General features: G+C 40.8%; 1 protein-coding gene across 3 annotated transcripts in view; it reads left to right on the top strand.

Annotated features, from left to right (window-relative positions):
• The window catches only part of ADCY2 (adenylate cyclase 2), a 402,902-nt gene that overhangs the window by 211,432 nt on the left and 176,628 nt on the right, over positions 1 to 14,842 (top strand). For all 3 annotated transcript variants that reach the window (XM_014828435.3, XM_014828434.3, XM_014828433.3), the window contains exon 4: positions 1,838 to 1,987. In XM_014828435.3, the coding sequence (XP_014683921.3) occupies positions 1,838 to 1,987 (150 nt within the window). The remainder of the gene's footprint in view (positions 1 to 1,837; positions 1,988 to 14,842) is intronic.

The following is a 14,842-nucleotide window of genomic DNA, read 5'->3' as shown; positions in this document are numbered from 1 at the left end:
GTCTGGGCCAAAGGGCCTTACTACTGTTGCCCTGAATTAACCCATCTCCCTACCCGCAGCACGGAGACGCATGAGTCCACCGGGCTCTCTGCTTGGCTGAGAATAGAGGAGATGAGTGTGACCACTTTCCTCAGGGGCAAGACCCCGCTGAGAGGGGCAGAGGCGAGGCTAAGCTGCGTGGTATCAGGATCCTTCTCCAGCCTCCCCAATCAGATAAATTCCTCCTGCTGTCAATGGGAGGAACGACTACATGTGCAGAGGGAGGACTCTGTGATTCTGTGGGAGGTCCTGTCACAGGGAGCCTTGAAGGCTTCAGAGAGAAATCTCCCCCACTAAGTTCGAGTCCTAGCCCCTCGTGCTCACTACGTACGTCAGGTGGTGATGGGCTAAGCTGACTTGTGTTAGAGACTCTTAGAGAGGAGCACCGGACTTTGCAAACTGATGCCCTGCCTTCATCATTGAAGCCACCAGCAGCCTGTTTGGGGGACAGTGGGCATTCTATCCAGGTATAGCCATCCATCCTCTAGCAGACCTGTAGGTCTAGCTCTGAACACATGAGAGCAGAAGTCGGTAATGATCATTTTATCTATCATTACCCCTTGCTCCATGTAAAAGTATGCTAAATAAGCACACACACTGAAAAGACCATTGTCATACACTGTTGGTGAGGATATCAATGGAGCATTTCCTCAGAGCAATTTTGCAGTATGTTTCAAGAACTTAAAAATATTCATGACTTTCGACCCAGTGTATTTTACTAATCGAGCTTAAGCAAATGATTAAATATGAAGCCAAAGCTTTATACACAAGGCTGACCACTGTAGCATTATGCAAATGCACAGAGTATTAACAAAGTAAGTATGAAATCGTATGCACATAGCTCAAGTCTGATATAGTCATAGAACTGAACATTATGTAAGCGTTCAAAATCCTGTTCCCACAGAATTTTTGTGATCTGAAAAAAACCTGATTAAATGTTCAATTTAAAAAGCAAAGCAAAACACCACATTCAGAATGAACTCAGTCCTTTTGAAACAAGAGAGAGGTCTTGACAAAACAAAGGATGGCACCAATTTTGAGAATCTGGAGGGAAACGGAATGGGTAGACAAGGCCATATGGACAGCAGTGTTCTTTCTGGGTTCTTTTTAGTTTTTCTTTCTGTTTTTCTATTTTACCCCCAAATTTTTATGAACATGAATTGTTTTTATCATCAACAGAGTAATAAGTTACCTGTTTTAAAAGACTATCATATTCCTATATGAACAAGAAATAATAGGGACTATCACTTCTCCAGGCTCAGTGAATACAGTTTTGGTGTGAGGGCAGCCTGTGGTAGTATCACAATAATGCTGTGTAAGAACCGTGAAATCTCAGGGGCACACGATAGTGGACTGTGGGTTGGCCAGGTGTCTCTGCTCCGTGAGTCTCTCACCTTGCTGGGACCAGTGGGCTAGCCTGGGCATGTTCTCTTCCTGATGAGACATGAGAGAGCCACACAAAACCTGCCAGGCCTACTAAGCCTGGCCTGGACTAGGCACTCAATTATACCCACCCACATTGCCTTAGCTGCAGCAACTCACGTGACTGAGCTCAAAGACAAGGGAGGGACTGCATAGTCATCTATCAGAGGGCATGGATCCGAGAGAGGGATAGAATCCCTAAAGGCAATAGCTGTTTTCTGTTAAGTAAATACAAATGTTGGTTTGGAAGAAGAAATAAAATTAACTTCCTGCAGAATCATCTCTTTGAAGACTGTTGCCAAGGTGCGTTTTGTTACCATTGTGTTCATGGGTTAGAAACACTCACCCTATTGAGTGTCCCTTTCTGTCTCTTTAGATCCTGGCCAACGTGATCATTTTCATCTGTGGGAACCTGGCTGGAGCATACCATAAGCACCTCATGGAGCTCGCGCTGCAGCAAACATATCAGGACACGTGCAATTGCATCAAGTCCCGGATCAAGTTAGAATTTGAAAAGCGTCAGCAGGTAAAATGCATTTTCAATCTTACTTCCACATTATGTGAGGCATTACTAAAATGATGTCATGACTGTTAAAATCCAGTATGCAGTTCATTCATTTGTGGGCATCGGAAAGAAACCAGAACAACTGATGGCCTGCGCCCACCGTGCCTTGTGTGGTGCGCTTGGTGGAGTTATAAACCAAAGAGCAGAGATGGCATCTTCAGATCCAGACCCAGTGACCACAGGATCACCCACATGCAGACAGCCCCCGTCAACATGAGGCTGGGGAAATTCAAATAATAATAATAGTAATAATGATGCTTCATTAATACACTTACGTTTGGTTAAAGCACATTTCTGTGTGCTAGTGTTTGTGGCAAGCATTTGCCCCAGCTGAAATCAGCTCTGCCATCACAACACATCGTATAGTGCCTGTTTTCCACATGGGATGAAGTGATCAAACCGTTCTGGAAGGATGTGATTGGAGTTGGGACTAGGGTCCATTAGGGAACTAGTTGTAGTGTCAGAGGCTGCCCTGCGGTGATTGCTGTGGGTGATGGATAGCAGCGTACATCAGGGAAGTCCGTAGGTTATGATTAATGAAGCATTGCACAAATAGGAAATGAAGTAAGGAGACATGGGAAGCAAAGCCTGTGGTGTCATCACCGATGGTGGAAAGCAGGTGAAACAGATATGCTTTGGAGGGGAAACCATGCAAGTGCAAGGGTCCTGAATCTGACATTCTTAGCTTCAGGTGACGGGGTGGGATAGCCATGTGAATACTTTTGTTTTTCTTGGGTTTGTGTATTTCTCACCAGGACCCCAGTTCCCATCTACAAAGATAACAGCATGACTGTGAACATCACACTCCCCCTCCAAGAGCATTCATCACACTACCCATGCTGTTACCAGTATTTTGCACATAGAAGATGCTTCATTATTATTTGTTATTTGTTATCATAGTATTCATTATTATTTGTTAAATTGTATTTTTAGTCCATTCTATAAAATTTCTTCAAAGTATATCATGGTGGTGAGAGCTAAAAGCATCTTTTCAATTTTGATGCTAGACTTTTGTTTATGTATGGACTGATGAATAGTAATGGAATTCCTTTTTGAAAACGGGGTTCAGTTCATTCATTCATTCAACAGATGTTTACTGAGTACTGAGTTTGCGTCAGGCATTATTCTAGGCACTGGGATATGGCCGTAAATGTTGCTTTCTCCCTGGTGTTATTAGCAGACCTCATGGATTGTTTGTAAAAAGCATTTTGTGTTACAACATGTATAGCAAAGATATTCAGTAATGGATGTTTAATTCTTTGATCTCTACATATAGAAAACTCTAGATTCAACATTAAGAGAGAGGACTGTTCCCATTATATCTTCATATACTTATGTTCAGTAATACTTTAAATCTGTCTTCCAGAAAATTCCACAGTTTCAACAAACGGTATTTAGTGTTCATGGTTGTTCTCTCTATAGAGTTCAGATGTTTTAGGATAGATGTTGTCCTTTCTCAAATAGTAGTGACTAGATCAGGTTGGTCCTGACAGACATATTACCTTTCTTTTCCATCACCTCCAGAATCTACTTCAAATAGCCCCAAGGCTAGGGAGAACTGAAATTCCATGTAGACAGATTGTATAACCTAATATTTATAGGACCAGCTTTGACAAAAGCAGTAAGTCAGGCTATCGACTTCATCTGCTCTACATACTTCTCTGAAGAGAACTTGAACAGCCAGAACAAGATGTTGCCCCTTGTCACAGTGATCTGTGGTGTCCAAGTGGTCAGACAGGTCACACTTTGACCTTACGTAGCTTAAGAACCAGGCAAGTGAGGCATCCCTTGTGCTGGAGACTTTCTGGGACCATTGTGGGAGGGATTTGAAGGGCGTGTGCTAGTTAAAAAAAAGAGCCAATGAGCCTTTTTAAAATAAAGAAAGAGAAAAGGGACACTTTGAAGAAAAATAAGACCTTATACTAAAGATGTTTAATAGAATATAATTTGACACCACAAACGTATTTTGCCACTAAAATTAGGAGGCAATGCCCAGGGTCTGGTGCCCAGAATGTAGTACTTTTCTTGTTTAGAAAATATGTTCCTAAATTAGAATGAATGCTTGTGCTATTTTCTGACCAGCATGTAAATAAATGGGAATGAAAAATTCTCTTAGTTAATAAAATAAATAAGATATGATCTGATAGATATAAGGAAACAAATAAAAATTGGCCAATGGCAATCTATATGTCCTTCATACAGAAGAATAGTTCCTGAGAGTATGTGGCCTGGTGGGCCACAGACCAAATTAAGGTCCAAGGATTCCACATGTCACTGCCTGCCCACCCCTCACCACAAGCCATCTTTGCTTCATCCACACTCGTTATGGCAAACAGCAGTGTCCTTCAAAGGGCCTCATTCAGGGGTGAAGGTGTATGCTGAGCAGCTCCAAAACTATTTGTTTTGGCTGCTCATTGAATAAAATCAGTACCATCCGTTTTAATGTTATGTATCAGCAGTTGCCTCAGAGTGGGTTGACACTCCTAGTGGTTGAGCAGCCGCCATCTTGAACAGTTACTTGACCTTGTTTCACAGCTTCACCTCCCTGCTGTCCTTAATCCTGGGAAAGGAAGGCAATGTCCAGTGAGCCCAGGAGGCTGCCCCTTCTGCAATCCCACTGGGAGCTATAAATAGTTGATACTATTGGGAAGAGCTTAGGGATTTTGAAATCTTCCCCAAATTGCTCAACTCCATACTTTCTTTTATTCAAATTTTGTGGTATTTTTTCCTAGATGCAAATGAGATGAATTTCTGGAGATTAAAGCTGTATTTTAATAAAGTGGCTATTTGTGCTATAAGATTTGGGGAGAGGAGAGAATGAGAAATGTTAGCAGAGATTCTCAGAGTTCTGTTCTTGCCCTAAAAATGCCCTCATTGTATAAACAATAAAAATCCTGATTTTTTTTTCCTAAGTGAGAAAACTAACACATTGCATTAGCTCTGAAGCCACCTTTGGGGATTGAAAGTGTTCTTGATGAGTTTTGACTTTTGTCTTAAGTTTCACAGCCTGCAGTAAACACCGCAGCCATTTCTTGAGCACCATGTCCGTGCAACAGAAGGTTCTTTATCAAACCTGAGAAAACAGTGTTTCTCCCTGGAGTATGTAATAGACTCTCAGGAATTGATGGGAGCTGGATTCAGAGCAAAACAAGAATCATCTCTCCTAACTGCCTAGGCAGTTGAAATAAATCTTATCTCTGTAGAAGTAAAAACCCTTTACTTTTTAATACAGAGAAAATAAACCCACTTCAATTTATGTGTTGTCTCTGTTTTAAAGTAATGTAATTCAAATAATTTTACATTCTACGTTCATCTGGAACTGTACTGTGGGTTGAATATGAGAGAATATGCACTGCAGCAGAAAATACTTGTCAAGCGAGGCACAGACCCCGTGCTCTACCTGGATCTGCATCCCACTGTTGGGGTTTAGTGAACCAGTAGGCTTCCTTGGGGGCCAGATTGTTTTTCCTCTCTGCAGACTTCAATGGATCAAGTGGTCCTTCTGTGCCCATGGTTGGGTGGATAGGGAAAGTACCCATCTCTATTCTAATATGAGAGCAGGTGATATTATGGCATTACTAAATGTGTTGCATAAATAATTTATGTTCCCAGGGAAAATGTTTTTGAAGTTGTTTTAGATTTGGGCTGCTAAAATTTGGTCCTTTTCATGAGGAAAAAGGAGAAAAGAAGGAACTAATATTTCTTTGAGTCCTCATAATGTGCCAGATAATCTATTAGTACTTTTACATAGACTCTTATATCAGTTTCCTGTTACTGCTGTAAAAATTACCACGAACATGGTGACTTGGAACAGATTTTTTATTGTACAGTTCTGGAGATCAGAAGTCCAAACTCAGTCTCATGGGCCAAGGTCAAGGTTTGGGCAGGGCTCGCGCCTTCTGGCAGCTTTAAGGGGAGAATCTGTTTGCTTGCCTTTTCAAACTTCTAGAGGCTGCCTGCATTCCTTTGCTCCTAGCCCCTTCCTCCATCCTCAAATTCAGCAACATAGAGTTATCCAATGTCTGTCTCTCGCTCTGTCTCTAGCTCTTTCTCACCTCTGATTCAACTGTTGCATCTTCTTCCCTCTCTCTAACTCTAACCCTCCTACCTGCCTCTCGTAAGGATAACCTCCCCATCTCAAGGTGCCTAATTTAGTCATATCTGCAAAGGTCTTGCTTTGCTATATAAGATGACATAGTCACAGGTTCCAGGAATTAGGACAGGGACATCTTTGCAGGGCCGTTATTCAGCCTGCCATTCTGTCTTTATTCCTATATCAACACCATGATGTGAATCCTTCTTCCCATTTCAACCAAATGAAGGAACTGTCCAAATTACTTGTCCAAGATCACTTGGCTAGTAAGCGTGACTTTTTCTGCCTCTCATGTTGGTTCTGCGTGGGTTTTTTTTGGAGTGATCTCTGAGGATAGGTTAGCTAGAGATTTTCCCAGTCATGAGGGACTTTTTCTTTTTAGTTAACTATGTTGTCCTTTATAACTAGTTAAATCAGTATGCATAATGCAATATCAAAGATTTATCTAATTTTATCATTAGGCAGTATGTTGCCATGATAAGCACTGTATCATCCATGCCAATGTTAGGAAGTTATATGAAACATCTCTCACACAGGAAGCCACAATGTTAAATCTATGAGTTTCTTTTTGTTCTGTAGTGGAGTGGCTGAGAAAAGGGTGGACTCAACACCTGGGTTGAATCCTGTTTATATTATATTTTACTGTGACTTTAGTCAAATTTCTTAATTTCTCTGTGTCTTAGTTCCTTTGACAGAAGTCTTACTTGATCCCTTGCCAAATTTAAGAAACAATCTTTCCAGCATCCAAAGTGATATCCTGTTCAGAAAGTGGTCAGTAGCTGGTCTTGCCATTGAACTGTCATAACTCTCATGGACTAACATTAAGCAACAGAAATCATCTGCCATCCTGACCGAGCCATTGACTGCACAGAGGCAAGAAGGAGTGTTTGAAGCAAGCCATGCCATCTCCTGAGTTCCCTCCACAATAGGCTTCGTTCTTCCTTGAGGCAAACAGGTTGAACAAAGCACGTTCTGCTTTGTCTGCTGAAACACTTGGTGGGGAGTTGTTCCAAACACTTTTTTTGCCAGCCCCATCTCACAAGTTCAGAAGTTTACTTTTCACCTGAGGAATGGGCAGTACAAGGTGATCCTGGCTGCTCATATCACAAGACTCATCGTTTCCCCCAGTTGTCTTCATCTGAGTTGATGGTTGAGTCCAAGCTGAGGCAGGTCAACAGTATATGCCTCTTGATGAAACCAAATTGGGCGTAAAGAGCTCAAGAAGGGTTTGAGCCACGGAGACTTTCTCACTACAATTCCCAAAGAATGAAAGCAGCAAGTTTTGGTATAAATGACATTCGTGACCTTCAGGTAGGGTGGTGCACCCAACAGAGACAGCAGAACATGAGAAACATGCAACATCACGTGTTTTACATCACACAACAACATCACACACAACACACAAACGTACATCACACATATGTACATTTTCGTTCAGATAGATGTGCTATTCCCATTCGGACTTTTGCATCCTCAAAAATTTTTAATTAAACTTTCCTTCCACCCACTCAAATATGTTTTTGGTGTGTCCACTTTTTTCTATTTTATTAAATAATTGCTTATGTAGTTTTTTTCTTTAGTATCTTTTCCTTGACGAAGAAGTCATAAATTACATCATTCTTGGTCACCACTTTTTTTCCCTTTTATTAAGTGGTGAATTATACTTAATGATGAATTTTCTCTTTGGTATCACTCCCCTGATAGAGAGGGCATAGCTTACGGAGGTGTTGGTCACCGCCTTTTCCTCAGCACTCATTGGTGAAAGATTGGATGATGTAGAAGACAGCGCTTTTGCTTTGCTTGAAAGGTGAAAGCATGAAGAGTCAAGATTTCATCAAAGGGCTCCCTCCACTTTTTGCCATTCAAATCCATCAGAATGAAGTTCAAGAATTGCTTTAATAGTTTGCACCACATTGTATCATATTGATGACTTAAATTCTCGTGAAGCTCAGATGTTATGCTTCATTAAGAAATTCCAGGGCAAGATATATCAGGATGCTACAGTTTTTACCATGATGCTTAGAGATGCTTTTAAATAGGAAATGAAAATCAACTTCAGAAAAAATATATCAATAACCCTCAAATCAGCAAGCCTGCGATATTTTCTAAGTCTTTTAGTTAGAAGGGTTGAGATCACTACATGTTTTCAAAGATTGCGATTGAAGGCCATGCTGTGAATGTGTACTCTGGCTCCTTTAAGGAGAAGTCAACAATGATGGATCCAAGATCGGGGAAAAGGAGGAATCACTGTCAAGTCTTGATGCCTAATGAAGAGCGTCACTGCAGGAGATTAGTAATCGGAGCTCACAAAAATAGCATGAGTGATGATTTGCTCATTCTTTAAAAGTTGGACATTCTGTTCTAAATAAAAAAATATAATAGGCTTACAATAGTTAATCAAGCAAAGATTCTTTTAATGAATTCAATATATGCAAATATCTATTTATATCATGAGAGTAGGAAAACTAAATGGTAAAAGAAAGCTCTCCAGAAGTTTCCTCTGTGTAAGAAACTTGAGCAGAACCCCCAGCTAATGTCCATGGTGAGGAAGCAACTCCCTGTCTTGTTGGGAAAACACCTGAAAAAACGTCATATTGCTTCAGATTATCACAAGCTCATCTTTGTTGATAATATCAGAGAAGCGCAAGAAAACAGAAGTTGTGCCCCAAGGAGAGTACCTGGTTTTGATATTTTTGTCGCCTGGAAGTTTCAGCGTTTCATGGAGACTGCCTAATTTTTACACCTTGTGATGCAATATTTTGATGCTGGCAAGGTTGTATAATAGGCCAAGGGTAATCTAATGGAAAGGCTCAAGAAAGTTCTACATCATTTGATATGAGAAAAATAAACCCAATAGCAAGGAGTTCCAAAATCAGTCCTCGTCCCATTATTCATTCTTCTGGTATTTGTCACACACAGGAGAAAATGTGTGCCTAATCCAAAATCAAAGTCAAAATGTCAAGTCTTTTGCAATTGCTTTCATACTTTTCTTCCTGAAAATGTAACCGCAGGTCGGCCACTATACCCTTTAATGGGGAAAAAGGCCTTTTGGTCTCTGGATTGAGTCTGGCGCCAGCATGGAGCTGGTTTAAAAATGTTAAAGTTGTCCATCATGTGTGCTTAATAGTTTACTACCATAAACTATAATAGTTTATTCCCATGGGAGGTGATGCAAACACCTCCCATGGCATTAGTGCTGTGCACTGAATCAAGGCACCTATTGCTGTCTATATCAAATTGAAAATGAGGACTTAGGAGTTTTAGAACTTTGTTAACTTCGTATGTGTTTTCAAAAGGTATTATTCTTTGGAGTGTTCCTGTTTTAGGTTGTCTGTGTGTCCTCAAAGTTTTAGGAAATTTTGCTCTGGGGCTTCTCTAGAAGAATCCTTTAATCTGTTTAGATATTATGGGCCATTTAATATACGTATGCTACTGGATGTGAAAATTCCTCCCAGAGACCTATGTTTTTCATAAATGTGAAAGTATGTAGGACTTTATGATATGACCAGGAATGAAGAATTTGAGGTAATGATACACATATAAACCTATACATCAACTTAAAAGAGCACTTTTCAAAGTAAATAGAGTTTTTACATATATTATTTCATTAAATACAGGACTATGAAGGCTCTGGAAGGTTCTAGTTTTCCTGTCAAAACTCCTATTTCATAATTTTTTCTTTGTTTATCTGTGAAGTGCCAGGAGATTGACCAGGGAATATGGTAGGGCCCAAGACTAAATGTCCCTGTTATCTTTGGTCTTAAATGCCAATGGCGGGAGACAGACCATAACTTACTAAATGCATAAATTTCATGAGAAGGTACAGCATGATAATGTGACAAAGCATGGTGGAGAAGGTAGAGTGGCACGTTGGAGAGGCCAGTCAGAGAGGCTTCTCTGGGGATGTGGCATTTGACTTGAAACATGAATTACAGAAGGATGCAGCCCTGTGACGACTTGATGAAAAGTGCTCTAAGTAGAGGGAGCAGGACCCACAAAGGTCTTGAGTTAGGAACCAGACTGGCCCATTTGAGGAATATGAAGGTATCCAGTGGGACAGTTGGGTAAGAGAAGAGTTGAGAGGGAGACAGGAGTCAGACTACACGTTGGGCCTTGCAAGGTGTGCTAAGGACTTGGGATTTTATTATATACTGAGTGGGAACTCACTGAAGGGTAAGGTAGCGACATGAACCTATGAACATTCTCAAAGGATCCCTCCAACTCCTGGTGGAGAATGGATTGGAGGAGGAAGGAGCGTTAGCAGAGTGACCCATTACAAGTCACGGCAGGAGTCCAGACTAGAGATAAGGATAGCTTGTGTCAGAGTAGGCAGATTCAGAGCATATTTTGAAATTAAAGCCATAGGGATTACTGTTGGATTAGATGTTGGGTAAGAGAAAAATAAAATTAGAAAGAGTCATAGGTTTTGAACTTGAGCCACTAGATAATGCTTGACATGCTACTTCTAAGATGTCAAAGTCTCTGGGAACAATATTTATTGCGATTGGGGGTGAAGGAAAAATTGAAAGTTGAGTTTTGAACAGTTAATTTTGAGATACCTGTTATATGTTCAAGGGGAGATGCCAAGCTGCAGTTGTAAATAAAATCTCGAGCTAAAAATGTAAATTTTGAAGTCATCAGCATATAGTTGGTATTTAAAGGACTGAATGAGCTTCCTCCAGGGAGAGAGTAGGATTAGAAAAGACAAAAATGATTCAGGACCAAACCCCAAGCACACCAACCTTTGAGAAGGGAAAGAGGGAGAGGAGTCAGCTAAAGACACTGAGAAAGATCAGCTATCATAATGAGAAAAGCCAGAGAATGTGGTTCAGTGGGGACAGTGGTCAACTTAGTCAAACATTGAAAGAGTCACAGTGGGAAGAGTGTAAAGAAGTGACCATTAGACTCGGCAACATGGCGGTCACCAGTGGCCTGGGCAGAGGGGTTAAAATGACTGAGTTCAGATGAGAAGAAAATAGAAAGTGAGGAAGAGTGTGCAGTGAGTATTGACAGCTCTTGTCACGTCTGTAGCAGCAAAGAGGAACCAGAAAATGCCGAGCAGTTGGATCGGTCAAAGTTTTCTTTACTCAAGACGGAAACCAATGTTGTCTTACATATCTTACTATGGCATCTCTGGGAATAATTTTAAACTGACTATTAATAGTTCCTACTGTATTATATTACATAATTTACCCAATGTGTCTTTCTTTCATTCTGAATCATTGATTCTCAGGAAGGGATGGGCAGAGGGTTTGATTGATTTTTCTAGAAAGGCAGCTGAGTTCTTGGATTGCACTTACGAAGTAATCACACCATAGTCCATTGTGTGTGCTAGCTCATGTTCTGATAACAGCTGCCAGAGAGATTGTAACCCAAACAGAAACACTGAAAAAGGGTTATTTAAAAGTGGGCAAATAATAACAGCATAGAAACCAAGAAAGGGAACAGACAAGTTGGGAAGTCTATAGGTAAAATAAAGGGAAGGAGTTAGGACAAAAACTCAAGCCTGCACTTGGGTTAACTATGTTTTAGAACACATGAAAGTGAACCATAGGATAAAATAAAATAAAAACAATTCATCCTCTTAGCAAAAAGATAGTCATCACATATCAATGATTGTGCTGTATAACCACATTTCTGGAAGGATCGCTACCCAGAGCATGCGAGTTTCAAGGTTGGGAAGTTTTACTAAAAGCGTAATGCTCATTATGAGAATGTTTCAGCTGAAGAGAAGAATCAATGAGCAACCAGTGGAATTACTGGAGTTGAAAAGCAAAAACGAAGAGCAGCGGGAGGCAGCTTTGGCCGTCTCCTCAGATTAAAGGGAGAAAGCGGCAGCAGGCGTCCTGCGGTTTTCTGACTGCTGTACACTGACTCCTGCACATCGGGATTGGCCAGTTTCCAAGTGACAAGAGTCCAAGAAATAATATTTGACCTCAGAATGGAATTTTCCATTTTTTTTCCGGTCCTGTTTTAGGCACCTTTCTGGCCCCGTGTGTGCCAGATTGACTTCGTTTTCTAAACAGATAGTGCAGAATAAGAGCATGAATATTTTATCATTGACAGTAGAATGAGCTCAGACCAATCTGATGGAATCTAAGGCTCGGCCGGCCACGCCGGGCGTCTCAGCCCTGAAGGAAGTGACCATCCCCAGACAAGTTTTGGTTTGTTGTGTGGGCTCTTTCTCACTCTGGGACAAGAGCCAATGATTGGAGGAAGAAAAGTGCTTTCAAATGAAACACAGAACACACTCATGATGAGGCAGCGTGCAGCGTGTGCAGGGGCCTTGCAGGTGTCCTCGCCCGACTCCTCCCAATGCTCCTTCCTGTCCACGAGTCACCAGGGATCAAAATGTGGTGGCCGTCTTCACAGCTGCCTGAGAGTTCACTGCAAGACTAAGTGACTCAAAGGTCCATTTCCCAGGGACACCTCCCCCTAGCAGGCCTGCCTGGGGCCCGTTTCTGCCATCTGCAAACTAGACTGTGAATCCTTTGGTGGCAAAGGCTGGCTGTTATTTTATTATTTTCCTTTAAATTCTTAGAACCTAGTACAGTTCCTTGAACGGCATAGGCAAGAACACACACTCAAAAACCAGCTGACAAAACACGTCTGTATATTCTCCAATGTCTCTCTCTCTCTACATTCAACCTTCATAATGCAGTTATTAATTACATATGTACTTGGAAGTAATTAGTTTAACTGCATTATAATCAATCATCCCAGAACCATATCCTCTGACACTTTGGTCTCCTCGTGATTTATGGCAGCCCTGGACTCTTGAATATCCTCACACCATCCTGATTCGCCATTCGTAAAGCTCCCCTGCTGCCTCTTCTGAATTCTCTGCTGGTTAAATGTGGTCTTTGAATGCCCCTCATGAGTGCTCTGAATGAACCTAGATACTGTCAGATGTGTCTTCCCGTCATTCACAAAAGTAATGCTTCGTCATGTGAGATCCTCAAAGACTAAACAGCAAAAATGTGTTATTCCCTTTTCTCCCAGGCCCTGATGCCTCTCCCCCAAATGTTCTCATGTAATTTTAAATGAAGTGTTTCTATGAATTTAGGTTATTTTAGCCTTATTGTCATGGAAGTAATCAATATCCTTCCAGTAGTATACAAACAGAATTGTGTGTGTGTTATGAATGACGCAATTTTTATGTCAGAGATAAAATACAAGCTTGAAATCACCCCAGCCTGTTAACTTGATCCAGACCTGCTGAAGAACATGCATTTCAACTAGGCTTTATCAAAATGCTTGGCTCATGGATACAATTGTGATGACAGTTTGCAGGATAATGGATCTTTAAAACAGTATTCGATTTTGACGTTGATGAGTATAGCACTTAACATAATTACTGTTTCAGATCTTTGCTGGTCAATTTTATTAAGAAGTGGAGGAAAAAAATGTTTAGGGGGAATAATTAGGAGTGAGTACTGCAAAGGGTGGGTCAGTACCTAGAGATGAATGTCAGCAACAGATTCTACTCTTTAAAAGAGGCGAATAGATTGAGGAACCCTCAAAACATGGGCTCTGAAGACATAACACTTTCAAATGAATGAACTTTCTGAAAGGTTACGAGTGGGATTTTGGATACTTTATTGAAAAACGAGGGAAATCATTTCATTAAAGAGCCATGTACTTCATCAGTTGGTTTAAATGAACATAAAATGTACAAACTCCACATGAGAGAGAATTGGTAGATCTCTTAAAATTGCTGGAATAATGGAAAAAACATGAATCTTGTCTTTAAATAAAGTGTGATTTTTATGTGCTTTCATGAAAAATGTTCCTATCATTTCCCATGTAAATTAGCATTTATAGCTACTGTCTTCTGCCTTTGATGACGTCATGATTTGATTTTATTTTATTGGGAGATGAACAATATAAGAATGAAGCCTAAGTGGCCAAATCAAGATTATTGTCATGCAAAAAAAAGAGAGATACCAATTTTATGGTATTTTGTGGCTATTTTCTCTAGAGAATGATGAGTTTAATCATTTCATCTCTTACTGTCTTTCTTTACTGGTGAAGTAGAGTGATGGGCTGGATTGTCTTTGAAATCTAAAGAAATAATGGCTAGCACAATCCTCCAGCTGAAAATGGATTTGGAAAACTTGCTTTTCTGATGCTTCAGAGAAAGTTCTGTATGTGTTCCCCGTTCAGATTTTCTTCACCGGGGAACCATGTGAGAAGAAAGGTGAGGAATTTGAAAGTTGAATGCTACTATGTATGTCTCCAGTGTCACTTATGACCTGCAAAGCAGGACCCAGGTCAGATGCTCCCGTCACACCCCCTCTCCCAGGGAAGTCCTTGGGCTCCTAGGAGGCAGGGAACTCCCTCCCCTTCACAGGTGCTCAGGTGGGGGGTTCAGCACCTGCCAGGGATGTGGTTAAAGGGTTTGTCTGTCACAAGGGAGCCAAATTGCCCATGCCACCTGCCCCAAGATTCTCAGATTCTGTGAACCTCTGTCTACAGTGTATTGTGCTCAAATTAGAGTTGTAAAAAAATGCAGATCAGAAACACAGAGATCTCTCAGTGCCCCAAAGTTAAAGAAAAACATAGACAATCATAGTGTATGATGCAAATCTATTTGTTTCTTGCTGATGAGTTATCTTTCTGTGTTTTATTATTTTGTGAAGTTTCCTTTGTCATATACTAATTTTTTAATCTTTTGGATCAAATCTATCTCATCCAGGAGTTTGGCTCTATGTCCTTGTCCC

The sequence above is a fragment of the Equus asinus genome, chromosome 10, assembly GCF_041296235.1.
Source record: "Equus asinus isolate D_3611 breed Donkey chromosome 10, EquAss-T2T_v2, whole genome shotgun sequence".
NCBI classification, from domain to species: Eukaryota; Metazoa; Chordata; class Mammalia; order Perissodactyla; family Equidae; genus Equus; species Equus asinus.
Note: the sequence above shows the minus strand (reverse complement) of the source record. Positions and strands in the feature narration are given on the sequence as shown.